The 23,949-nt window shown below is 38.8% G+C and overlaps 1 protein-coding gene across 1 annotated transcript in view; it reads left to right on the plus strand.

Annotated features, from left to right (window-relative positions):
- The first annotated feature begins 1,038 nt into the window (after positions 1-1,038).
- Positions 1,039-23,949, plus strand: part of UGT8 (UDP glycosyltransferase 8) — a 124,820-nt gene continuing 101,909 nt past the window's right edge. Inside the window, exons 1-2 of the mRNA XM_035030326.1 lie at positions 1,039-1,232; positions 5,129-5,192. Coding sequence (XP_034886217.1) covers positions 1,149-1,232; positions 5,129-5,192 — 148 coding nt within the window. The 5' untranslated portion in view covers positions 1,039-1,148. The remainder of the gene's footprint in view (positions 1,233-5,128; positions 5,193-23,949) is intronic.

The raw sequence follows: 23,949 nt of genomic DNA on the forward strand, positions 1-23,949 counted from the left end.
TGTGAGTTCAACTGTGATTCGGAGTCAGACTGCTTGACCGCCAAGTGCACTTTCCCATTTACTTTGAGCAAGTTACTTCACCTTGCTGTGTGTGAGTTTCCTTATTGGCGAAATGCTGATAAAAATAATATGGACCTTAAGGGGCGCCTGGGTGGCTCAGTCGTTAAACATCTGCCTTCAGCTCCGGTCCTGATCGAGCCCCTCATCGGGCTCCCTGCTCTGCGGGAGGCCTGCTTCTCCCTCTCCCACTCCCCGTTTGTGTTCCCTCTCTTGCTGTGTCTCTCTCTGTCAAATAAATAAATAAAATCTTAAAAAAAAAATAATATGGACCTCGTAGGATGATAGGATAAAAGGAGTATTTAGCAAGTGCCTATCAACAGAATAATATTTATTAATCATGGTTGTTATTATTATACTTTATGTAAAACCAACTTTTTGTTACAGATTTCTGAAATTAAAACCCCAGACACCTGAGGTGGTGTGTTCATAAAAATCTGAACTACATTAACATTTCTTTTTTTTTCTTCATTTCCTTCCTTATAGTCAGTTCAGATGTACTATTCCAGAAATCTTTGAAGATTCTAGTTGCTCTTGGGACCATTCACCTTTGTGCTTGTCATTCAGTTTTCTGTAATTTTCCACCTTCTCTCTCTTAACAGCATTATGCGAAGTTGTGAGATGGGTGAAGTCAGTCGACACCAACCCCAACCCCATTATCTCATATCCATCATTGTGTTTCTTCTTACTGTCTTTGTTCTCTATTGAAGTATCCCACCCAAGAACCTTCTGGTGGTTTTGTGTGGACTTTTCATTTTATTCTTTTCAGTTATTATAAACATTTAGCCAGTAAGTATCTCTTAGAAACCTGGAACTATCACGTTCAAAATTTCAACCCCTTTATTTTATAGATGACCAGTTAAAGCTCCCAAAGAATTGAGACTGTCTCTTAAATTCTCAAATATTTTCTAGCTAGTGCTGTAATGAAATAAACTTCAGATTCTGTTGTTTTTGTTCATTTCTTTTTTTAATGCACAACCTGTCTTCTGTTCTGTTCTTGCAAAGAGTTCTTAGTGGCATTAACAAGTGAGAACTGACAACATTCCACTATTATCTCTCCTAATAGATACAACATTAGCCTAAAAGAATGCATGTTGATTTCAACATTATGGGAGGCGGAGGAACTGACAGGTTTGGATGCTAGAAGAGTCTCAGAACCGTATAAATTATTACATGTAGGCACTACTTTTTCTATCAATGTCGCTAAGCAAATTACCTCTCAAGATAAAACATGTTCCTTATTTAGGTCAATTCTGCCTGGCATGATATTTTACACCCACTTTACAAAGACTCTACTAAGACGAACTAGTTTTAACCTGCCATTTTTTTTGCTGTAATTAACTGTTATGAATGATGTTGCTAACAAATACTGTATGTTGATAACAAACCACTTTATCATTTTAAGAATCACTTAACTTTTACATAAGCTTTTATAAAAACGTAGTACATGGATTCTTCTTTCTCTTTTACCTAACATTCTGCCAACAGTAAACAATTACCTGAAAGGGGCAAAAAATGGAATGAGAAATATAATCACTTCTCCATTCTTCAGAAAGAAGAACAAGGATTTCAGTAAGCATGTATTGAGTGCCTATTTTTCCCCAAGACCTGTGGTTGGAACTAGTGATATACATTTTACTTTTTTTTTTCAACTTTTTTTTTATTATGTTATGTTAATCACCATACATTACATCATTAGTTTTAAAGATTTTTTTTTTTTTTTTTTTTTTTTGAGAGAGAGAGAATGAGAGACAGAGAGCATGAGAGGGAGGAGGGTCAGAGGGAGAAGCAGACTCCCCGCTGAGCAGGGAGCCCGATGCGGGACTCGATCCCGGGACTCCAGGATCATGACCTGAGCTGAAGGCAGTCGCTTAACCAACTGAGCCACCCAGGCGCCCTACATCATTAGTTTTAGATGTAGTGTTCCATGATTCATTGTTTGCGTATAACACCCAGTGCTCCATGCAGAACGTGCCCTCTTTAATACCCCTCACCAGGCTAACCCATCCTCCCACCCCCCTCCCCTCTAGAACCCTCAGTTTGTTTTTCAGAGTCCATCGTCTCTCATGGTTCATCTCCCCCTCCGATTTCCTACCCTTCATTCTTCCCCTCGGGCTGTCTTCTTCTTCTTCTTCTTTTTTCTTTTTTTAACATATAATGTTTTATTTGTTTCAGAGGTACAGATCTGTGATTCATCAGTCTTGCACAATTCACAGTGCTCACCATAGCACATACCCTCCCCGGTGTCTATCACCCAGCCGCCCTATCCCTCCCACCCCCCACCACTCCAGCAACCCTCAGTTTGTTCCTGAGATTAAGAATTCCTCGTATCAGTGAGGTCATATGATACATGTCTTTCTCTGATTGACTTATTTTGCTCAGCATAACACTCTCCAGTTCCATAGTGATATACATTTTAAAGAAAACATTTTTATAATTTATTCTCCTTATTGTGAAGCAGTTTGTAACCTATTAAGAGAAACAGAAAAATCAAAAAGTACACATAACCACATGTGGAAAGTACATATAATCATGTAAGAATAGAAGTGCATCCAAGGTACCATAAAAGTTCAAATGAGGGGTATTTAATTCAGACTATAGGTACTAGAGAAGTTTTCCAGAATAGGTGACTTTCATGGAATCTGTGTGTACGTGTGTTAGAAATTAGCTAGGCACAAAAAAATGGGATCTCGTACTGGGAGCAGGAAAACAGAACATGAGTATTGTTCATGAGGAAAAAAAAATGGGCCCAGTGATTCCAGTGTCCCTTTAGATGCTCTAAGATGGGGTGGAATTGAAGACAGTAGAGTGGGGACCAAAGATTCGTCAGGCATTTGTAGATCCATGGGTTGACTATATAATGGTGAAAAATGAGATGAGTTCAACTGTGGATCCTTTACTCCATCATTACTATTCACTGCTCCCACTTTTGCCTCACCTCCATCTTCATGAGCCTGACCGTCTCTCCAGAGCTCTTAACTAGCTTAAATGCCGCCTCTGGTAAAATGTCCTCCTTTGGCACCACCCCTGGCATTTTGGAATTATCTCAAGCGATGAAAAGAACCATAATCGATTTATAGGTGAGGTAAATCCCCAAGATTTTTATCAGGTTTCCATTCTCTGCACTGTGTGTATCTTTATAAATACAGGGTTCTTTCTTGTCATGTTGGAAATGTGAGCCCACTGTGACTAAGGTCACATCTAATACAGACCCAACATTTTGTTGGCTCTCCCTAGATGTTAAATATTAATGGAAAGGGATGAAATAGTGCAAGAACAAGAAAGTAATTCAAATAGATCCCAACTGGTTCCAGCTGCATTAGAAACATAAGGGAGAAAAGTGAACCCTTCTTTTCAAAATATAAAACTGAAAATATTTCTAGGAATGCATGGGCTATTTAAAATCATCAGATAGTTTTGAACTTAAGTTCCTTTAAGAATATACAACAAAAAAGTAGTTGCTGGATGTCCTTACATTCATAATGAGAATATAAAATATGTTTACCATATAATTTGGATTTTTAAACATTTCTCTATGATCCCATTAAAATAGGAAGTTTCACTCATTGTTTTAGATAATCATTTAGTCAGGTAATGAATATCACATGGTACAGGAAAAAAATATATATATATACATTTTAATTTTAGCTTTTCTGAAGCCCCATTGTTCACTTTAGGCTGCCTTACTGAGAGTCCTTGCACTAAACGCCTCTGGTTGCATTCCATAAAAGACAAAGGCATATTTTAGGGATGTACCTCTTACAAAGAGGTATTGATGGGCCAGGAATCAGAGTTTGGACAAATGAACATTTCATTATAACACAGCCTAATTGTTAAAGCTCTTCTTATTGAAAAGAATAAAAATTTCATTAGTCATCACAGTAGCTCAGCACAAACTCCTCCTCCTTTTCCCCACAATGCACAGAAAGAATGGCAAGTTCTAAGCTTAAACATTTGGGAACCTTTGGTTCTTCCTTACTTTTGCTCCAAATGTACTAAGAAGTATTTTAATAACAGTGATGAAATAACTTGGTGATACTTTAAGCTAAATTTTATAGATGGAATTGTTTAAACAAGAAAGAAAGAAAAGAAAGAAAGCTCAGTGATCCCACACAAATGCAGTTCAAGTTAAGAGTGGCCTGGAGGCCCCTGCTCTTCCATGCTTAGGGCCTCAGGATGATTTTATGGGATTATGAAGGATCTTGAGGCTTAAATACAATAAAGATAAAAATGCTTTATAAACTGTAACAGTTTGTAGACATAAGGAAATAAATTTGCATTGGTAATCCTCATCTCCTCACAGTGTCTTTTCAGTTTCTCCAGGAGAGATATGTATTGATTATTGCCCTAAGTTTAAAAATTGACACAGGAAAGGACCAAGATACAATGAAGATTCACTGATCTAGGAATCAGAAGTCCCGCCATTACTTAGACAATACTGTCAAATAAGTCATGTATTAGTTGGAAGCTCAGTGTGTCCTAGGGGCGAAGATGTGAAGGCTAGACTAGATGAGGACTACAAGTGCCTGGCACCATTAGCCCCACGTTTGAGCAGGAATTGCCGATTGATGATAGAAGTGTTTCTGGCTCAGAATCTTTGCCAACGTAGACCTCAGTTAAAGTTGGCTCTCTGAGTTTAAGCCTATGTGACCCGCGGGGACTAGATAATCTTTTATTTTCTTTCTTCTAGGTCTAAGAAGCTATAGTTGTCATCTGTGATTGTAGATAAATCACATTCTCTTCTCAGAGTTTTCCAGTGACTCAAATTTTCATTGAGAGTAAAAGCCAAAGTGCTTAAACGACCTACTATTCAATCTCACCTTTATTGCCTCTCTTCCCTCCTCTCCCACCTCTCTCTCTCTCTCTCTCTCTGTCTGTTTCTTTCACCCAACCTGCTTCAGTACACCAGTTTACTGCTTGTTCCTCAAACATACCAGGCATTCCCTCCTCTCAGAAACTTTGCAATGACTGTTCCCTCTGCCTATAGTACTGTACTCCTACATATCCTTGTGTTCACTCCCTTACCTTCCCCAAGTCTTTACTAATTTCAGCCTTTCATTTGTTTACACAGGAGTTGGCAAACTACAACACACGGGCCAAATCTGCCCTCTGCCTGTGTGTGCAGAGCCCACAAGGTAAGAATTGAATTTACATTTTTGGTTGAAAAAATATATAAATCGAAAGAAAAGTCCTACTCTATGACACATGAAAATTATATGAAATTCAAATTCTGATGTTCATAAATAAAGTTTTATTGAAATACAGGTTGCTTTGGTAATAAAATGGCAGAGTTAAATAGTTTACTATTTGGCCCTTTACAGAAAAAGTTTGCTGGCCCCTAAGACAGACTTGTCAATTTGTTAAAAATTGCTAGAAACACTGGTAATCCTGATTCCTTCTCTTTCTCTCTTAATTTTTAAAAATAACATTTATCACATTATACCATATTACACAAGCTCTTTGTATATTATGTATATTTATTGTCTGTCCAGGAGAGCAAAAACTCCATAAAGTCAGAGAATTTTGTTCATTTTATTTCTTGATATATTCTCAGTACCTTGAAGAGTGTCTGTACATAGTAGGTATTCAATAAATACATTTTTAGAATGAATGAATTCTATGGAAGATACCTGCCTAAAGTAGAAATAGATTAGATGGGGTAATCAGAGAAACCTTCAGGGCAAGATGATATTTGAGTGTTAAAGGGTACTAAAGACTTAGAACAGAGAACATTTTTCCTGGGAACAGTACTAAACAAAAAAAATTTGTGTAGAATAGTCTGAAAGTAATGTAGAGCCCACGTAGGAGAGAAAAGTAGGTTGAGCTCCGGTTGCAGATGGCCTGGAATGTCTGATGAAGATACTTGAGCTTAATCCTATAAAATTTGTATATTTTTGAAAGATTTGCCTGACAATGATACAATATACGGTATGGGATGGAGTGGGTAAAGAATTGCAATATCCCAGGTTCAGATTTCTAAAGGTTTAGCATTGGTCAGTGGCAAATGAGATGAAAAAGAAAGATACTGAGAGTAAGGAAGGAGGAACCGATAGTACCTTCAATATTTTGATCCTTGTCATGATCCCAAGGTCCTGGGATCGAGCCCCGCATCGGGCTCCCTGCTCAGCGGGGAACCTGCTTCTCCCTCTCCCACTCCCTCTACTTGTGTTCCCTCTCTCCTGTCTCTCTCTCTGTCAGATAAATAAATAAAATCTTTAAAAAAAAAATACTTTGATCCTTGGTGAAAAATGTCATTGTCAAAAACTGCAAGGTAGCAGAAAAGAAAGAGCATTATCACAAAAACAATCCAAACAAACAAAAAACAAAAACAAAATGAAAACAACAAAACTGTGCTTCAGTTCTTTGCATTGTATTGAATAAATATGCATGTAACTCCATGTGCAAGAGTTCTGTATATTTTATACCACAGAAGGCATATGTGACTCCAAACCTGACAAAATAAACCAATTACGTTTTCGTGGAGTTAGATTAGTTAAACTACTTCAGAATAATGTCAGAATAAGTTTCACTTATTAGATTTAATAAGATTTTATTTATTTATTTATTAGATTTTTAAGATATTTGAGAGAGAGAGAGTGTGTGCTTGTGAGTGGGGGAAGGGGCAGAGGGAGAGCATTTTAAGCAGACTCCATGCTGAGTGTGGAGCCTGATGCTGGGCTCAGTCTCACCACCCATGAGATCAGGACCTGAGCCAAAACCAAGAGTGGGATGCTCAACTGACTGAGCCACTCAGGCACCCCATCACTCTGTTAGATTTTTAAAATACTTTGTTATACTTTTACATGTATTTTTAAATTTTTACTTATTTTTTACAATACATTGAACAGAGGTAATAAACTCAAAGATATATGACAGTGCCTAATTCTTTTTTGTAATCATGGTAAAATAACATTAAGTCTAATAAAAGAAAAAAAATCATACATAATTTGATTCCATTTATGTAACATTTTATGAGTATTTAAGATGGGATTTTAAGCTGTATTTTCTTCTCCATATTTTTTGTATTTTTTCTTCAATGTCTATTTTTTATAATCACAAAAGCTATAAAGCTATTTTACATATTAAACCATAAGAAAAATTATAGTAGGTTAGGTGTACAACAGGAACTTTTTTGATTTGTTTTGATACTAAGAATGGATTCATGCTTCATACTAGTTATTTGCTGTGAGAAGAATTAGTGAATATTCAGCAAAGTTTGAGATAATGGTATTCAAATGAGCTGTTAACTATATTTAAAATCATTTTAGTCTAATACGACAGGTAATGTGACCAATTAAATTACAATTATGGATTTGGGAATTAGATCTGCATCCAATGCCAAATAATCACTTGCTGCTTGCTTTATCTTTAAAATGGGAATAGCAGGGCCTTCTGGGTGGTTCAGTTGGTTAAGTGTTGGACTCTTGATTTTGGCTCAGGTCATGATCTCAGGGTCGTGAGTTCTGAGCCCAGTGTCAGGCTCCAAGCTCAGCAGGGAGTTTACCTGAGATTCTCTGTCTCCTTTTCCCTCTGCCCCTCCCCCCACTCATGAGCACTCTTTCCTTCTCTCTCTCAAATAAATAAATAAATAAATCTTTAAAAAAATAAAATGGCAATGACAATCCTTTTCAAAGGGTTGATAAATGGAATTAATATGATGAAATATATAAAGTACTTACCTAGTGAGTAGCTGTTCCAGGAATGATAGCTATTATTGTTAAGAATCCAGTAAATGCTAAGATAAAGAATCAAAGTTTGAGAATCAAGCTACACATATTTAATCCTTCACTTACTTTGTTCCACTTAATGCCATGAACTGTGCAAGGAAATACACGTACTGTCCAGGCCCTACCCTGTTTTTATGGAGTTGCCAATATGCTTCATCAGGTGTTGCAGATGCCATGACTCAAATTCCTACCAGGGAGAGAATTTAAACCAGGCCACCTCCTTGGTGAAAGTTCAGCAAATAAAACCTTGTGCTTTTGGGTACCCTGATGCTTTTCACTAAAAATATACATAAAAGTATTTCTTTTTTTTTTTTTAAAGATTTTATTTATTTATTTGACAGAGAGAGACATAGCGAGAGAGGGAACATAAGCAGGGGGAGTGGGAGAAGGAGAAGCAGGCCTCCCGCTGAGCAGGGAGCCTGATGCGGGGCTCGATCCCAGAATCCTGAGATCATGACCTGAGCTGAAGGCAGACGCTTAACGACTGAGCCACCCAGGCACCCCTACATAAAAGTACTTCTATTTGGAATTCATTCATTCATTCATCATTCGACAGTTACCTTTTGAGCATTTTCAAACATTCTTCTTGGAGCTGACTGTATAGCAGCAGAAACAAACAAGATTTCTTCTCCCATAGATGTTTCAGTCTATCGAAGGGAAGAAAAGAAACCAAGATACAAATAAATAGACAATATAAATTCATTTAGTAATAAGTACTAGAAATAAAATCAAATACAGTGGTATGATTGACTGGGCTACTTGAACTTAGGCAGTTGAGTAAGGCTTCTCTGAGCAAGGGGTATCTGACCCGAGACCTGAATGATGAAACTCCAGCCACGTGTAGAGAGAGAAAATTTGGGAGAAAAGAATTCCAGGCTCAGGGAATAGCTATTACAAATCGTCCAGGCAGGAATAAACTTAGCCAGTTCAACAAATACAGCTGCTTAATAGTATGGATGGAGAAACGGGACGGAGGGGAAAGCTGTGGTCAGAGAAATATTCACAACCATAAGCTTGAACATGAGCTCCTTAGTGCAGCAGAAAGTTAGAGAGAATGCTGACATTCCCAAATGCACAAGTTTCACTCAAAGTTCTAGAAAACTTGAGGTCATCTACTCTACCAAATCATGTAATTTAATATTTATTCAATCAACAAATATTTGTAAACACCTTCAAGAAATGTAACCCATAGGAAAGGTCAGATGTATATACTTAGTGTCAGCAGTTAAGCTCTAATCAGATAGGGAGAGATCACTTATAGCTGAGCAAATCTGAGATTTCATGGTCATATTGGCATTTGAGGTAGGATAGGTAGGTAGAATTTAGATATATAAAATATGATGATATTGAGGGCATTCTAGGAAATAGCATGAATGAAGGCATAGAGATAAGTTGTTTAGGCAATAAACAGTATAGCGTTTGGAGTTTGTATTATGTAACATCTTTGATTTAAAATTCAATAATAGATTATTGTCAAAGCTAAACTTGACCTTGTCATATTTTTTTATTTAAAGTTTTTTTTTTTTAATTTTTATTTGAGAGAGAGAGAGAATGTGAGCTGGGGGAGAGGCAAAGGGAGAGGGAAAGAATCTCAAGCAGACTCTGAGCTGAGCTGGGAGCCTCACGCAGGGCTCAATCACATGACCCTAAGATCATGACCTGAGCCAAAACTGAGAGTTGGATGCTTAACCGACTGAGCAACCCAGGTGCCCTTACCTTGTCACTTTTTTTTTTTTTTCCTCACACTTTCCTTAGCAAGAAATTATATGCATTATCAGAACTCTGTGAGCTCCATCACAGGTCTTCTATGCATTGACAGTAGGGCAAGATGAAATGGTAGGTCGTTTCTAACCTCATCATATAGCTGAGCTGGATCTTCTGCTCAGAAGGAAAGGCCAAAAGAGTGGGGGTCATCAACTGCATTGTTCCACAGTGGTCTGGGAGATTGCCAAGGCTACAGATCACCAGGCAACCTAGGGCCCACCAAACCCAGTAAACCAAGAAGTGATGTTAAGGGCATGGAAACTGGCTGATTTGTGTGAATTTGTTTAGTCTGTTGTCAATAGGTAACATGATTTACATCAGATGATCTATTTAAGATACACATGGATTCAGAAATGAAGTCATTAGGTTATGAATTTCATCTACTTTTCAAAGAATCAACGTCACTCATTAGCCCATTTATGATGCAGACTTCCTAAATTTTACTACCTGTCTCTATTATGCCTCCTCAACAGTTTACAAATGATGTTTCACAAAGTTACCTGTGTTTCCTGTCTAATATGTCAAGTTTGTAGTGGATTTTTATTGCAACATTTCAGGCTGATTAATGTGAGATCAAACAACTGATGAGGACTTAAACTGCCAATCCCTGATGGATAGGGTGAGGTTGAAGATGGCTGCCAGGAGATAAGAGAGCTGAAGACGGAACAAGACTATATTTATAATAAACATATAATTCCCAAGTGAAAACTCCTTCAGATGCATCCATTTATACAACTTGTAGTCTTCTACCCTCTTGAACTTGTCAGGCACCATATGTCAAATAATTAATACAAACGGGGTTGATCTTTGGGTAAGTTGGACAAGAGAAAGATTATAAGATTTAATCTTTTGGGGGCAGTAGTAAGTGGCAGAACGTTTCATGAACATTAGTTAACTAGAATTTTCTTTGATTCTGTCAGTGGCAGCAGTATTCTTCCATTTATTGATCCAAGGGATATTTGTTGAAGACCCACTCTAATAGCCACTGTGCTAGAAGTTACGGATCCAAAGTGAAAAAAACGGAGTCCCTGTATCACTGAACAAGGAAAGTGGTACCCAAATGATAAGAAAACGGCAGAGGGCAGAGAAGTACCCAACCCAGGCTTTGGGTCTCAGAGCTGGCTTCTTGGAAGAAGTACCATACAGGCTGAGACATAGATTAGGAGGTGGTAGTGAGTGAACTGATGGAGAAGGAAGAGTCCCACGGGTGTGAAAACAGCTTTTTTCAGGAAAGCTATGGCTGGAGTGTCAAGGTCGGGGTCCCTGGATAACCAATCTAAATGATGTGACTTTCTAATACTCTTTCAGTGTGTCCTCTACTTTTCTTACATAGCACTTAACACAGTGTGTAATTCTATATTTATTTGATTAAAAAATGTTCTATCTTTCCATTGCCTGGATGGAAATGGAAATGGACCCCCTCCCCCCAATGTGGGGCTCAATCCCAGGACCTTGGGATCATGACCTGAGCTGAAGGCAGGCACTTAACTGACTGAGCCACCCAGGAGCCCCTTTCTTGACCATATTGTTCTTACCTTCATCTAAAAATAGTAAGAGATAAAGAAAGTGCTTTAAGCTACAGTTTGCATTTTAGAAAGCTTCTTTTCACTGCAGTGTAAAGAATAGCTTGGAAGGGGGTCCTGGGTGGCTCAGTCCAAGTGTCTGCCTTCGGCTCAGGTCATGCTCCTAGGGTTGAGCTCCACGTGCAGCTCCCTGCTTGGCGGGGAGTCTGCTTCTCCTTCTCCCTTTGCCCCTCCACCCCCACTCGTGCTCTCTGTTTCTCAAATAAATAAATTAATCTTTTTTAAAAAATGAATAGATTGGAAAAGAACAGAAGTCAGTCTGTGAGTTACCTGAGCAAACTGGAATTAATGCCATTGGGAGTGGATTTGAGGGAAAGTTAGGAAGATAGACTGATAAGAGTTGGCATTTGGTTAGATAAGGAGCAGAAGAATAATGGAGTTCTCCAAGATGACTCATAGGTTCTGCACTGGGCAGCTAAGTGAATCATGAAGAAAAGCAATGTTTTGTCTTTGTTTTTGGTGATGAAGGGGTAAATGATAGGTTCATTTCTGAGCATATTACGTTTAAGATACCTGTGGTGTCATCTAAGAGATGTCCAGGAGGAAGTTGGATATATATCTCTGACGCTCATGAGAGAAATGTTGGTTGGATATAGAGATTTGTGAGCCATCAAAATATAGATAATTAAAGTTGTCTTTTGTTGACGTAGCTGAAAGAACTCTTGTAAAACCTGCTTCCACTGACAAGCTCTTAAAGGTCTCTCTTCAAAGCTGACTCCAAGCAGTCCACAAACTGATAAATAAATCACTAAAGAAGGTTTGTAACTTTGGGGAAAATCACATGGCCAAGATGATGGGAGAGCCGACAAAGTGACAGCTGGACTCTATAGGTCTCTACACCCCAGTTCAAACGAAGTTCACTCTATCAGCTCCTTGCTGGGTAATAATTCTGAGTCACTCATTTATTTTGAGCCTTTTTGACTAAGACACATGTAGCAGGGAATCATCTACGTATTGTAATCCTAAAATACTGAATTAATCATGTCATTACACTATTTATCCATATAATTGCCTTCCACCTGAAATTTAAATTGCTTTTCTTATTTGCTACCTCTCAATGCTGACCGGCCATTTCAGTTGTGCTGTGACCCATGTAGCAGAAGAGGATGATATGTGCTATGGATGTATTTTGTTTAATTCTTTTGTTATACCAGCAAGTTTTTAAAGGCAGTTTAACTAGTAGTTGTCATACTTAGTTACAACACAGCACCTGAGCATGCATTGTCTTTCATCTGACCTATTTGCGGCATTTATATCAAATGTACACCCTCTGCAGGTATTTGGTTCATGACCCTTACTTACCTTCTGGCATTAACATCAACAACAAATCCTGTGCATGGTGCAAACATGGAATAGTGGAGGAAAAGATGAACTAACGTGTGTTGGGCATAGGAAGGAGGAATATTTTACAAAAACCTTCCTGAAGAAGTTTAAAAAAAAAAAAACGGATTTGCTGTTTTACCAGGAAGACTTGGCAGAGGGAACTACACAATCAAAAGCAAAACATGAATGAATGTTTTCATGGATGTATACGGGCAGCATGGTGTTAATGGTATGCAATGTTTGCAGGCAGCAATGGATCTCAAATGCCATGGGGAGGGTTTTGGAATTACCTTAGACAGTGGGGAGTTAGGAAAGTGTTTGACACAGAAGTATGATCCAGCTTTCATTTAAAAAAGAACACCTTGACAGCATTACTGATTACGGATTTGAAGGAAATAACGAACTGCTATGCTATTTTTCATGGCATTCATGTCTACACAAATTCACAATCCACTATACTGCTGAAATCTTGATCTCTGAAATCTTTTAATATAGCCTCCTGCTCTTTTAAGTCTCCCAGTAAACACAACCCTCATTATTTTTCAGGACAATAGCCCCTTAATCTTTCTTCCTTGCCCAAAGCCCATTCTTCCTTCTTGGCGTCACTCCTATATCCCTGTTCAGCCTGCAATGCGTGGATCAACATTTCAACTGCACACTCACAAACACCTCAGATTCCCTTTGCCCTTGACCTGAGCCCAACCTTTCTGCCAATCCTTAGGTCAAGATACAGTCAACCAAATGCACTTGTCCTTTGGCTATGAATAATCTTTGTGAAAATTGTGTGATTAGGTTATCTTTATGTTGAGTCCTCACTGTTATCTTCCAATCCTTTTATTCCTGGTTAACTCGCTGTTTTCTAGTATCTTACACCTGGAAGTTATAGAAATCTCTCAAGAGGCTTGTTAAAAATTTTAGAACTCCAACCCAGATCAAGAGACACAGAATCTCCAAGGAAATCTGTATTTTAAAATAATATTCTAGTTGATTCTTATCTGATAAATTTAAGAAACAATGCATAGATAATTCCATAATTAAATAGCAACTCCTCTGAATTTATTTCACAACCTTAAAGCTGTAACTCAGCCCTCCTCACTAATTTGCCTCAGTTAAACACCAAAAGAACGAAGCAACTTCATTATTCTTTATTCTCTCACATTCCTTTACTCATTTTCCCTTCCTGTCCGTGTTTCTTTCAAAGCCTCACCCATCTGTAATAGACTGTTTGTGTTCTCTTCCCCAGACTCCTATGTTGAAGCCTAACCCCCAATTTGCCTTATTTGGAGACAATTAAATTAAGGTTAAATGAGGTCTTTATAAGTAAAGATAACATAGAGCGCACTCTCTCTCTCTCTCCCCCTCCCTCCTGTTTTTCTGCGACCTGATGTACTTTTCCCACCCCTGTTTCACATAGGAAAGAAACCTTCTGACCTACAAGACCAATCTGACAAATGACCCTTTTTGAGACGCCTTATCTGGCACTCCCATAGCTCATTTCCTCTTGAGTCCCCCAAACACTGGGAATCAATGTAATGATATGTTTATATATGTTTATATGCTTAGTAGACAAGCAGTACTCCTGTTTTTAAATTCCCAATTTTGGGAGCCTGGATGGCTCAGTTGATTAAGCATCTGCTTTCAGCTTGGCTCATTATCTCAGGGTTGGGCTCCCTGCTCAGTGGGGAGTCTGCTGCTCCCTCTCCCTCTCCCCCCTTTCCCTCTGTCCCTCTCCCTCTGTCCCTCCCCCTGCTCATTTTCTCTCTCTTGCTCTCTCCAGCTCTCTCTCTTCAAATAAATAAAAAAATATATTTTTAAAAAAATTCCCAATGCTAGATACTTACTTAATATTCACTAAATATGTATTAAATAAATGAATGAAAACAAACTACCTTTTCAATTCTATCTTGTACTATATAATCTTGTGTCCCATTCAAATCAAATTAGCATGAATATTTGTTTCTTAATACTTCTCTTTATGCGCTTTACTCAACCTGACACATACTGACCATCTCTAACATGCTTGCCTATCTCCAAAGGCAGCACCTTCTTTACCCATTAAATTAAATTAAATACAGATATCTTTGACATGAAAGATAATCCTGTTTTACTGAACCTAAATCGCTAGTGCTGGATTTACGGTAGAACTGGTAGAAAGATGTAAAATCAGTTTTAAATGTTTCCAGACTTTAACTTTAATACTAAATACTACTACCACATTTTTTGAGCATTTACTATATACCAAACACTATTCTAAGTGTTTTTCTTTTTTTTTTTTTTTTAAAGATTTTATTTATTTATTTGAGACAGAGAGAATGAGATACAGAGAGCATGAGAGGGAGGAGGGTCAGAGGGAGAAGCAGACTCCCTGCCAAGCAGGGAGCCCCATGCGGGACTCGATTCCGGGACTCCAGGATCATGACCTGAGCCGAAGGCAGTCGCTTAACCAACTGAGCCACCCAGGCGCCCTCTAAGTGTTTTTCATGTGTCACTAATTTAATCTGCACAACAACCCTATGAAGTAGACATTGTTGTTATCATTTTACAGATCAGGCAATTAAGAGACACATGGTCAGTAGCTTGTCTAGTAAAATGATCCAGACTCTAGAGAACTAAGATTTAGATCGAGGCATCCTAACTCGAGAGCTTAAACTTTTGACCAGGAGGGTTTATTCCATCATCATTACTTAAGTCTGTATAATCATATCTCATACTCAAACTGACCTCAAGCAATATATAAATGATAATTTAATGAGATATCATTTGATAACTTTATAGGACTCTTACTCATTTAAAGATAAGTATCATGACAATTATTAAATCTGTTGGAATAAAGTGTCTTATCCAGTGATTGCCGGAAAAGGGAACAAAAAAATTACTTTTTGGCCTTTTTATTACTTCACTTACAGGTGAAGTAATTCTGCAAGATGATTGCATAACATGATAGAGGAAAATTTTAGGTAAGATTTCCTGGAATAAGCTATTGTGCTACCAATTACACTATTTTGAATTGTTTTGCAGAAAGAAGTGGATCCAAGCCAATAAAATACCAATTTTAGTAAAAGTGCAATCTGACTACCATGGAGTCTATCCTACCATGTGTTCTACAATGAATCACTTATCACCTATTTTTCTTTACTTGAACTACTGCAAAACTTTTCTTGCTATAGCATTCTGTGTTATTTGGCCTTCAATTCATGAGAACACACTTATGAACACAAACGCAAATGCTGGTAGTAGGATAAAAGGTTGTCTTCCAAAAAATGCAGAATGCACTAAAATTAATTTTAACTTCCCATAGAGAACTCTAGGATACCAAAGAATACCTGCCATTTGGAAAATTCTTGGCTAGATTAAAAACCAGGCCATTCTCACAAACATGTACTCTGTTGATGAGGTCCTTACATCACAGAGGCTATGGTGGAAGCCAGATTAGCAGGAATAAGGAAACAGGGTCAAAATGAAAGTGAAATGTCTTTTTTTTTTTTTTTTAATTTTAATTTTAGTGTAGTTAACATACAGTGTTATGTGAAATCTCTTTATCGAAGGCTGGAAATGCAGCTTAATAAGTTGCTCCTGTCTTTGTTTCTGACTCAGGCCCTGCGCAAGGGAATGGAAAGATAGAAAGGCTATTCAAAGGGCACAAAAGGAAGACTTTTTAAACTCTTCTGAATTACAACAAAAGCTCCATCCACTTAGCACAGTATTATGTTTGATTTTTTATTTCTCAGAAGGGTGTTAGATCCCCCTAAACTAGGACAGTTTAGAGTGTTCAATACCAACCAGCCTAAAGATGAATGGGTTGGAAGAGAAGACAACCACTGTAGGGGGTTTTTAAAAAGTCCTGGGCAGGGGCGCCTGGGTGGCTCAGTCGTTGGGCGTCTGTCTGCCTTCGGCTCAGGTCATGATCCCGGGGTCCTGGGATTGAGTCCTACATCGGGCTCCCTGCTTGGCGGGAAGCCTGCTTCTCCCTCTCCCACTCCCCCTGCTTGTGTTCCCTCTCTCGCTGTGTCTCTCTCTGTCAAATAAATAAATAAAATCTTAAAAAAAAAAAAAAAAACTAAATAGAGGGGCGCCTGGGTGGCTCAGTCGTTAAGTGTTTGCCTTCTGCTCAGGTCATGATCCTGGGGTGCTGGGATCAAGTCCCGCATCAGGGCTCCCTGCTCAGGGTCCCTGCTCAGCAGGAGGCCTGCTTCTCCCTCTCCCACTCCCCCTGCTTCTGTTCCCTCTCTCGCTGTGTCTCTCTCTGTCAAATAAATAAATAAATAAATCTTAAAAAAAAAAAGTCCTGGGCAGAGTCAGGAAATCAGGTGTTAACTCCCCGTAAGACTTGAGGCAAATTGGTGCGTTTATTTGTTCATTAGTTGCCTTTTCTTTCAAACATGAGATTTGCACTAGGACAGAGGTCTCTGTTGTCCAGCTCAGATTTAAGGTCTTAAGATTCTTTGAGGTGACTGCAGAACATGATGGAGGCAATCACAGTTAAGATTTCCTGGAATCAAGCAACAGCCCTGTGCTGGTGTCTGTATTGCAGGCTATCACCGAAATATTCGAGCAAGCAGCGTCCCACCCTCTGAGATGGGGTTTAAGACATAACCTCTCAGTTCCGCTGTACTCAGTGGAACATACATTGTATTCCAGTTCATGGGGGGTGGGGTAGAACTTTTTCTTCTTGGGAACAAGTCACTCCACTTTGACTTTTAAAGGACTTGATGAAGATGAATAGTAAATTTAAGCCAGGGAAAGCCATTTTAACACAACACCCTGAAAATCACCCACGAGGGAGGTAATATTTCACTACATTAGTAAAGTAGCAGTAAATCTGTGTAAGGTAATGACATGTCATCTGTGTGTTTAGCCCTTATTTCACAATACAAGAGTACAAATCTACAGTGTATGTGTATGCTTATGTGTGTGCATGTGTGTGTATATTTAATGCAGTTGTCGGTGACACAGGTAAGTAGTGTGAGCTAAAAAATGTAGGAATCATCAATCCCAAATAAAGAGAAACTAAACTTTTGTCACTGTATATTATAAAGTTGGTCAAGTGTGGATAGTTCTTTCTTTGAATAACTCCAAATAGCTCCTTGTATATCAAATTTAATAACTTACAAACTTTGTGTTCGTAAGAATTACCTGGAGCAGTTGCTAAAAATTCTGATTCTTGGTCACCACCAGAATTATTCTCTAGCATAGTCACTCAAACATTGGTTATACACTGAAATCACAGGGGAGCTTTAAAAAATACTTATGGCCATGAAAAAGTCAGACAGAAAAAGACAAAGTATGTATGCTTTCATAATTAAGTGGACTCTAAAAAATGAAACAAAAGAACAACTCCCCAAAACAGAAAACACAGATAAAACAGATTGGGGGTTGTCAGAGGAGTGTGTGGGGGTGGGAGAGATAGGTGGGAGGTGGTGGGCGATATGAGAGAAGGTGGTCAAAAGTACTTCCAGTTATAAAGTAAGTATGTCATGGGGATGTAATGTGATGTATGTTATGATGACTATAGTTAATAACACTGCATTGTGTATTTTGAAGTTGCTAAGCAAATAAGCCTTCAAAGTTTTTGGGGGCACCTGGGTGGCTCAGTTGGTTGAGAGTCTGCCTTCGGCTCAGGTCATGATCTCGGGGTCCTGGGATGAGCTCCACATTGGGCTCCCTGCTCAGCGGGGTGTCTTCTTCTCCCTCTCTTCCCCCTCTCTTGTGGTGCTCTCTCAAATAAATAAATAAATCTTAAAAAAAAAAAGTTTTATCACATGGAAAAACATTTGTAACTGTGTGCGGATGGATGTTAACTAGACTTATTGTGCTGATCATTTTGCAATATATACAAGTATTGAATCATGCTGTATACCTGAAACTAATATAATGTTATGTATCAATTATATCTCAAGAAAAAATTAAAACTAACTCATGCCCCAGTTGAGCCCTAGAGATTTTGATTCAGTCTGTGGTATGGCCTGGATATCCGATTTTTAGATGTTCCCTAGGTGATTCTGTGGGGCTGATGAAGTTGGGGACCACTGATCTGGGAGACAAAGCCAGGAATGAACTGCTTTACAAAGGTCCCCAGATGATTCCGATCACTAGGCAAGTTCAGAGAACAATGATCAGATGATCACCTTCAGTGACGATGATCACCTCTCCAAGATATCTTCAGAACCCATGTGGATTTAATTTACATTATGTTTTAGATCCTGACTCCGTATCACACCTATCTTCTGATTCACTCTCATTCTGGTACACCTGGCAGATCTTCAGAACAAGGATTCTGTCACATTAGAGTTTCTCAACCAAATTGAAAATGCAAATTCTTGAGCCACACCCTAGACCTGAAGGTGGAGTGCAGAAATGTGTCATTCTAACAAGTTTCCTGAGCGATTCCTCGGTATAGCAAAAGTCGCAGTCTGTAGTATTAAAACTTGCCTGGAGTGGAGTGCAAGAGACAACAGTAAATGGTAGGAGCTCAAGAGCAGGTATTAATCCTGCTCTCATTTCCTCCCAGTTACAGTCCCTTTTGCAGAGTGGAACTAAGCCATTCTGCAGTAATACTGAAGAAAGCTTTTGAAAGTATTTAATTTGTGACTTGAGAGAGCTGTACTTATGAGTCAATGAACACCCTATTACTCCAAAAATACAATTGGTTATGTATAGACATTTAAGTTTGGGGGCCTGGCCTAAAACCAGGGAAAGTAAGGTTATCAGCGCATAAGTCACTTTGTAGCTATGATCTTGCTGAGTTTTCTGTGTAATTCATGAATTTGAGATAATGAATCCATTTTTTAAAAAAATCTTAAAATTTTAGGGGCGCCTGGGTGGCTCAGTTGGTTGAGCGACTGCCTTCAACTCAGGTCATGATCTCAGGGTCCTGGGATCGAGCCCCGCATCGGGCTCCCTGCTCGGTGGGAAGCCTGCTTCTCTCTTTCCTACTCCCCCTGCTGTGTTCCCTCTCTCGCTGTGTCTCTCTCTCTCTGTCAAATAAATAAATAAAATCTTAAAAAAAAAAAAAACTTAAAATTTTGATTAGTATCATCCACTTGTATATTAAAGGCATTGTCTTATTTTCACCAGGACCCCCAACAACTCAGAAACAAATGGCCTAAAATTAAATATTAAATACTTTTTATGAAATACCCATTTGTTTCACATATATGTAACCTGCTCGATCGTGGGGCCGTGCTGGAACTGCATGTTCGGTCTACTTAGCCATCGTACAACTAGAACTTGATTCTGTACCTAGAGTGTAAGTGATGAAAATATTTGATGATCGAATTAAGGCCATATATATTGTGAAACATTTTCCAAATATGAGAACTTGAAGAAAAATCCACTTAAACTCATAGTTAGAATCATGTGGAGACAGTAACGACAGGAGCAGCAACAGTATGGTAACTCCAAACATAGAAATACCAGATATACTCACAGATTTCCCTACAGCATTCATTCTGTATAGGAAAAAAATACCAACAGGCTAATTGTCCATTTTCGGTGTGATATGATTCTTGACTCCATCAAATACCTGAAAGCCCAAGTCACGAGCTGGACTAGTTAGTGTTTTCTAGTTTCATTTAGCTGTGTAATTAAGATTAGCTATATAATATAGCTCTCTCCCTATCTAGATGGATGGATGATCATCCAGCTCGCAAATTATATACCTATCTGTATTAGATAGTGAAAAGATTATTTAAAGAAGTCCATGTGATTGCATGACCAACAGATTCCAATTTTTTTTTTTTTTTAAAGATTTTATTTATTTATTTGACAGAGAGAGACACAGCGAGAGAGGGACACAAGCAGGGGGAGTGGGAGAGGGAGAAGCAGGCTTCCCGCGGAGCAGGGAGCCCGATGCGGGGCTCGATCCCAGGACCCTGGGATCATGACCTGAGCTGAAGGCAGACGCTTAATGACTGAGCCACCCAGGCGCCCCAAACAGATTCCAATTTGACAGTTTCTAAGCTTTGAACTTGATTTTTTTCTTGTTAATTTGTTTCTTTGCTCTTCTTTTATTATTATTATTTAGAAAATAATGACAAGGGCGCCTGGGTGGCTCAGTCGTTGGGCGTCTGTCTGCCTTCGGCTCAGGTCATGATCCCGGGGTCCTGGGATTGAGCCCCACATCGGGCTCCCTGCTTGGCGGGAAGCCTGCTTCTCCCTCTCCTACACCCCCTGCTTGTGTTCCCTCTCTCGCTGTGTCTCTCTCTGTCAAATAAATAAATAAAATCATTTAAAAAAAAAAAGAAAAGAATGACAAGTTCATACATTTCATATAGGCTAGCATGGTGCTAAGAGAGAAGAGCAGTGGCTGGTCGACTGGCCCAAACTCTAGTTCCTGATTGTCACGTAAGAGCTGTATGTATGACCCTAATGGGTCAAGATCCAGTCAGAAGAGAGACCAGTAGCTTGAATGTTACCAAAGCATAAAGTTGTTATTTAGGTCCATGAAGGAGAATTCTCGTTTTCTCGGAGGTTGCAAGTGCAGGAACCGGCCGCCATCTCCAATACTGGGGGGACAGAGAGAGAGTTACTAACAAGGGGAAGGGACCCGTGGACAGAGAGGCGCACACCCTGAGGAGAGGAGTTCAATGAAGCTGGTTCTGCAAGTGTGGGACTACTGCAAACTTGATTCTTCTGCATCGAGAGAAAGGACTTCTGCTGCTGGAGCGAGGAAACACGCAAGTTTATTGCCCATGGCACCCAGAAGCAGACAAGAAGCCTACTGGGAGCCCGCAGGAAGCAGCCAGAAAAGAGCACGCCCCATCTCCCTCCCTCCTCCAGCCTTGCAGTCGCCCTCTCGCGCCCCCTCTTGGCAAAGCCTGACATAGGCCCAGCTGGAGGAGCCGAAATGTGGCTTCCCAGCTTCAGAATCACAAATCACAGCAAAGAAAGGTTGTTTGAAGCTTGGAGACAAGGTAATACAGTGACAAGGTAGGGCAGATAGCATAGTGGTAAGTACTGCGAGGTAGATAAGAGCTGGGACTGGTAGATTGCCCTAATTTAGTTCCTGACCCCATCACTTAATAGCTATGTGATCTTTGGTTACTTATCCTTATAAAATTAATTTGCCCTAGGTATAAAATGGGAACAGTGTTAACGTCTTGGAGTTGTGGGAAGTAAATTCAATATGAAGTAAACTGCTTAGCATATAGCCTCAGATAAGTGTGTGAACAAATGTTAGGTATTAAAATTTTAATTTGTATTATATAGCAAGATAGTACCCTGATTTCTTTTAAGTAAAATTTCTGACTATATTATAGATCAGCGGTTTTCAACTTATATGCCTCCAGTACAGGGAAAGACTTGTACTTACAGTTACTATCTGTAAACTAATACGCACATTTCAAGCAACAGAATTCTGAAAGTATATCTACTATTATTCATTAACTCGCAGTTTTCCCATTATGTACCATGTTCCTGTCACTATAGAACTTACCATTTAGCAGAGAATAGAGACAACTAAGTAATTACAATAAAGTAGTATAAAGACCAGGATAGGGGATATAGAGGAACATAACAGAGATGGGCAACTAAACTCAACGAGGTCTCAGAGGATATTTTCCAAGGAATAGAAACTTGAGACCTGAGTAGGCTAGCCAGGCAAAGTTTGCAAGGAAGATAGGCACTCGACATACTTTATAAAATTAAAATAAAAAATTTACAAGTAGGGGCGCCTGAGTGGCTCAGTCGGTTAAGCATCTGACTCTTGATTTTGGGTCAGGTCATGATCTCAGGGTCCTGGGATCGAGCCACATGTAGGGCTCCCCACTAAGCCAGGAGTCGGCTTGAGGATTCTCCCCCTTTGCCCCTCTTCCTGCTCGTGGGCGCGCGCGCCATCTCCCTCTCTCTCTTAAATAAATAAAACTTAAAAAAGTTTACAAGCAAAAGGTTTGGCACCTTTTTAGTGACAATGTAAAAGCATTCAAGGCACATATTAAAGATGTTCAGATCACACAGTGAGAATGTTTAGTCCTATTTCTTGAAAGGGTTAGGAGAATGTCATCTGTGGTTTTTGTTGTTTTCAATCCTAGAGAACTCAGTGGAGGGCTGAGTAGGTCATCAAAGCTCCATATATACCAACAAGTATGTTGGAAAGTACAGTTTTATAAGAGTTTTATTACTATTATAGCTCAGGATATATCTGGGTAAGATTAGTATCTATCATATATTGAGGCCTTGAATAATCAGCTGAGCAACTTGACATACAGGAACAGAGCTTACAAAGTGGGAAAGGAAGTAAGATATGTCTACTAATGCAGGTAATAATAATCCAGTTTATATATCTGTATCTATCACTACAGATAGATGCTTGCAGAATCCTGCGTAGGAATAGCTATGCACTCTGGCACACGGCAGTCATCAGGGGATGTTTCAGAGGCTTTCGCATCACATTCTTTTCCTTCCTGGTCCTTGGTTTTGACTGCGAGAGAGATCAAAGAACTATAGCTACGAGTGTGTTGTCAGAGTTACTGTTGCAGTGTGAAATGACTCTTGACATTCCTGACTTCTTTTTACAACTGAAATAGTAATTATAAAATATAAATTTAATTTGTGTATTTAGTTTTCACACACGGTGTTACTTGTTGTACAAAACATCATTGGCCAGGACACCTAGATCTCTTAGTTCGATTCCAGACCTGTTTTTAATGATTTCTTATTCTCTGACTTAATAAATCATACTAGGTCCTAGGCCAATATTACTTTATAAAACACACGTGCTATTAATAACTACAAAACAAGTAACAAAATGGCCATAAATACATATCTATCAGTAATTACTTGGAATGTAAATGAACTAAATGTTCCAATCAAAGGATACAGGATGACAGAGTGAATAAAAAAATAAGACCCATCTATCTGCTGCCTACAAGAGACTCACTTCAGACCTAAAGACATCTGCAGATTGAGAGTGAAGGGATGGAGAAATATTTATCAGGGAAATGGATGTCAGAAGAAAGCTGGAATAGCAATACTTATATTGGACAAAACAGACTTCAAACAAAGACTGTAACAAGAGACAAAGAAGGACACTACATAATAATAAAGGGAACAATCTAAATAAATAAAAATTGTAAATATTTATGCACCCAACAGGGGAGGACTCAAATACATAAAAATTAATAACAAACATAAAATAAATAATCAATAGTAATACAGTAGTAGTAGGGGACTTTAACACTTACATCAGCAGACAGATCATCCAAACAGAAAATTAACAAGCAAACAGCAACTTTGAATGACACACCAGACCAGATGGATTTAACAGATATATTCATAACATTCCATCCTAAAACAGCAGAATACACAGAACATTCTCCAAAAGAGATCACATATTAGGCCACAAAACAAATCTCAACATTTCAAAAAATCAAAGTCATACCATGCATCTTTCCCGATCACAACGCTTTGAAACTAGGAATCAACCACAAGAAAAAATCTGGAAAGACCACAAATACATGGAGGTTAAATAACATGCTCCTAAACAATGAATGGGTCAA

Source organism: Mirounga leonina, unplaced genomic scaffold (genome assembly GCF_011800145.1).
Source record: "Mirounga leonina isolate KUSES-001 unplaced genomic scaffold, KU_Mleo_1.0 Mir_357, whole genome shotgun sequence".
Taxonomy (NCBI): Eukaryota; Metazoa; Chordata; class Mammalia; order Carnivora; family Phocidae; genus Mirounga; species Mirounga leonina.